This window comes from Quercus suber, unplaced genomic scaffold (assembly GCF_002906115.3).
Source record: "Quercus suber isolate HL8 unplaced genomic scaffold, Cork oak 2.0 scaffold_306, whole genome shotgun sequence".
In the NCBI taxonomy this organism is placed as follows: domain Eukaryota; kingdom Viridiplantae; phylum Streptophyta; class Magnoliopsida; order Fagales; family Fagaceae; genus Quercus; species Quercus suber.
Genome location: NW_027069762.1, coordinates 236894 through 241084, shown reverse-complemented (window position 1 = coordinate 241084; position 4191 = coordinate 236894). Strand labels below are relative to the sequence as shown.

The following is a 4191-nucleotide window of genomic DNA, read 5'->3' as shown; positions in this document are numbered from 1 at the left end:
TTTTTTTTTCAATTAGAAAACTAAATGTTACAATTTGTTTGAGATTTTTTATAAGAATATTTCATTCATTCCCTTATTTGAAAATTTAATTGAAAGGATTGAAATGGTTATAACAGAATAAAACTATAAGGACCAGATTTGAGTCCCTAGCCTAAAAGGTGGATGGACTTAGGCCCAAAAAACCCAAAACAATAAATTTGTAGAGAGTGTGTTGAAAAACTGGGCTAAAATGAGTTGGACAACAAATAAAATGAATTCAAATGACGAGAAAAAGAAGATGGATAAGATTTAACTACAGAAAATCGTCATCGGCACAGTCCGAGGAGATCAATTCTTATGTATTGCTCTTAAGTTTAAGTACAAGTTTGGTTCCTGATTGCTACAGTGTATTTCTCTTGATTTCTCGATCCCTTTCTCTCATTGCTTCCTCCTTCTTTTATACTCTCTTCCCCTTTCATCTCTACCTTCCACATGTTGGCCAAATGGTTGGTATTGATACTTGTCCCATCAGCACTTTCCTGAAGTCTTCATGTAGTAACTGTAAGGCTAAAAACTAATGTTCAGGTATCACTTCCATATTAATGCGGCCAAAGAGTTAGCTACAGAGCATTTAATGCGGTAGTAGCAACTTTTTTCTTAGATATTTTAGGATTCCCTCTCCCCCTCCCCCCCGGTCCTATGTTTCTGTAATACTTATCCGTACTAATAGAACTCCCTGGAATGTTCTCCTGGATGGCAGACCACCTATTCAAACCTTGGCTTTGGCTAGCCAAGAAGACATTCATCCTTGGCTTACACACGGACTCCCTTGATAATGTTTACTCTTCCTCGGATGACCTTTAGTTCTCGGCTTGGGCCTTAGGCCCAATAAATATATAGATAATGAGCTCCTAGGCCCAATACCCCTACAAAAACTATTATTAGTTGAATGGTAATGATAAAACTATATATTTCTTAACTCTCGACACCTCCATATAAATTCTCAAAACAAATTATAGAAAATATACCATATTCCATTTCATTCGGTTGGATTTATTTTATAAATTCTCTCTCCCATTTCATTTCAAAAGGAGTACTCTGCATCTCTACCCTTTTAAGACAAATCCAACATGCAACTTCCTCTTCAAAAATGAACCGATGTAGGAATTAGGAATATGATATATTGCCCACAAGATCTGTAAATAAATATTAGATATTAACTTGTATAGTTATAGTCCAAGCTACCTTGAGAATTAAAAACCTGTTCTTTAAGTCTTTAACTTCTATTCTAGCGCTCTCTCAAAAAAAAAAAAAACAAAAAAAAACAAAATTCCTCCAGCAATAGAATTTTTTCTTCTTGTTAACTGCGTTTATAATTTCTTTTATCATACACTATCTTTACACAAAGCAACAAAATGCTATAAGAAATATAAAAGTAATATGATTCAACATACACCTTCAACCAAGTCACTCAAAATTGCATCACGAGCCAGGAACCAACTCATGCACTGAGGAGTTCTATAAAGGCTATCCCTCAATCCTCACATCATTGCATGCCATGAAAAGTCAGACTCTGAAAGACCATGAGTGAGCTTTTACAGCATTGAGGAGTACATCAACCATGGTAAATCACCAACAACTGCACCAAGTTATTACAGGCATCTGATTGCTTCTCGCCATTGCCAATGGCAACCTTCCCTGAGGAAGAGTAGTCTCCAGTGGAGTTAACATAATGAGCGCATAAGCAGCAGCACCATCTAATCATCTTCACTCTCCCTTCGCCAATCTTGATCTTCAAACAAGTCTTCAGGTGGGTCATACACAACCATACCAGGAAAAAGTTCTAAGAAGTCATCTTTCACCTTCTCTCTTAACTCTGGGTATGGAATGAGCCCTTTCAATATCACCCGAAAAGGTAATGAGATTGGAGGATCAGGTGATTGTCTCATTTCATCATATATTTCCATTGCCTCTGAGGGCAATCCACTATCTGAAAAGGCCCTGATAAGATCTCCAAATGTATGTTGATCAAAGAGAACTTCTTCTCTCTTCAGGTCTTCCCAAACCCTTTTTGCTTCATCAACACTTTTGTTCCTTGCGAGCATCATAAGCATGTCCCTGTAAAAGAACATGTCTGGCCGATACCAAATTTCTTTTCGCACCACATCATATAACTGAGAAGCATATATTACAAGATAGTCACACATTGTACACTTTTTTTTTTTTGGGGGGGAAGGGGTGGTGGTGGAGGATTTAAACCAATGAAACATTAAAAAAGGCACAATAAATGAGTTCTAGCTAAATGGCACCACCTCCACTCCTTAAAATAATGGGGTAAAGGGTGAGTGATGTTATGAATGTTTGAGACCTACTGAATGCTTGAAGAGAGAGAGAGAGAGAGAGAGGAGCAGCTAGCAATTCAGATCACTTTTTCTTATGAGTTACTTTGATTTGTGGCAACTTGTAGTGCATAGAAATAATTAGCTCAGCGGCTTAGAAAATGCAGCAAATATCCTAAATAACTATTGTAAAGTGTGCTTGCAGGGAAGCTTATTCCTCAATTACAAAGCTATGAGATGTCAAATTCTATGAGTTAGAGATAACAAAACCATCAGGAAATGAAAGATGCTATTTAAGTCACTGCAATTGTTATTAGCATAGTACACGTCATGCAAGAGATTGATTAGATAAGCATTGCTCCACTGCTTCTGAAAGAAGTTTTGTTACTAAACCTGACTAATACAACAACCACACTACCTTTGAAATCAACCAGCTATATTATCTTACTATTGTAAACACAGAAGTGCTAGAACACTGCATTCAAAGATCACTATGTAACATAAGGAATCAGATATCTTACAAAGGTCATCACTTAAATTAACAACTGAACTTACTAGTTAGTACTTAGTATGCTATGCAAAACAAATTGAAATTTAATAGAGGTATAGATTTTGAATCCATTCTTAAATTTTTCCCTTTTCCTACAATTTCTCAAAAATCAAGCAGTGGAAGAACAATTCTTCAAAAATCTAAACTTTCCCATTTCCCCCATTTCCAAAATTTCACATTTATCAATAACCAAACAGAAACATGACCCAGTAAAAACAACCCCCATTAGTGCAATAGATGGAATACGAATCTGAAATTAAAGAATTGAAACAGCGCAAAATTCTCTATTCCTAAACTTTCTTAGCAACCAAACAGAACCATTGTTAAACTTACCTTCATGCAGAGGAAGACCTGGTCTTGTCTCTGGAACTCGGCGAGAACGGCGAAGAGATCAGACTTGAGCAAGCGAGAGACATGGGAGCGAATGAAGCGGTCGAGTCGGACCGAGTTGGAGCGGAGCCTCTTGAGCTCTTTGGCCACGATCAGACCCTCCTTGCCCATCTCCTTCTTTCTTCTCCATATCGATAAGCTCGGGCTCGAGGCCAACCCGGTAACATGTCGGAGTAGCCATTGTTGTTGTTGCTGTTGTTGTTGTTGTATGTGTTTCGAGTTAGAAAAAGTGTTTTCGGGAAGCAAAAAAGGGTTTTGTTTTGGGAAATAAGGAGAGGATGAGGATGAAGACGATGAAGAGGGTTTTCTTAGGAGAAGTCGAGCGTGACGCAGCATTTAAGGTTTCTTCGACTTCGATGCTCACTCTGTTCTCTCTGGAAACCTGGGATTGGTTTTCCGGCCATTGAGTGAATATAAGTAAATAAATAAATAAAAATTTTGAGTTTTAATATTCTTATATTCTGATTTAAATTATCATTTTTTTTTAGTAATAATAATTTTTACAAACTATTTTATAATATTTTTACAAAATGTATATGTGGTTTTTATCTAAACTCATAATTATTATCATTTTTTCATTTATCAATAATTACTTACCATATCACCAATTTATAAATTCTTTTTATAAAATAGTTTGTGTCTCCATATTTTCATCATATTTACCAAATTTTTTTAGATAAATACAATAATCTTTGCATCATGACGTTTTAACTTTTGCTAAGTATGATATAATTATTGGAACATCCAAATGTAATCATGGTCACAAAACTAGCCATGATTATTCTCAATTATGTAGATTCGCGGTTGAAATCTTCACTCCTCTTATTTTTGAATCATGAAAAAAAGTGCAAGTTTAAGAACAAAGAAAAAAAAAAGCCTTATTACTTTCGCAATATTCTTATTTTTCATTGCGGTCGGTTTTAATATAATATT

At 35.7% G+C, this 4191-nt stretch overlaps 1 protein-coding gene across 1 annotated transcript; it reads right to left on the bottom strand.

The window, feature by feature from the left end:
- Positions 1-1309: 1309 nt before the first annotated feature.
- On the bottom strand, positions 1310-3670 carry LOC112039566 (pentatricopeptide repeat-containing protein At1g62350). The gene is made up of 2 exons (XM_024072454.2): positions 3202-3670; positions 1310-2153 (listed from the first exon to the last, which is right to left on the bottom strand). Exons 1-2 carry the CDS (start codon positions 3592-3594, stop codon positions 1737-1739), a joined length of 810 nt encoding a protein of 269 aa, XP_023928222.1. The 5' UTR covers positions 3595-3670; the 3' UTR covers positions 1310-1736.
- Positions 3671-4191: the final 521 nt, after the last annotated feature.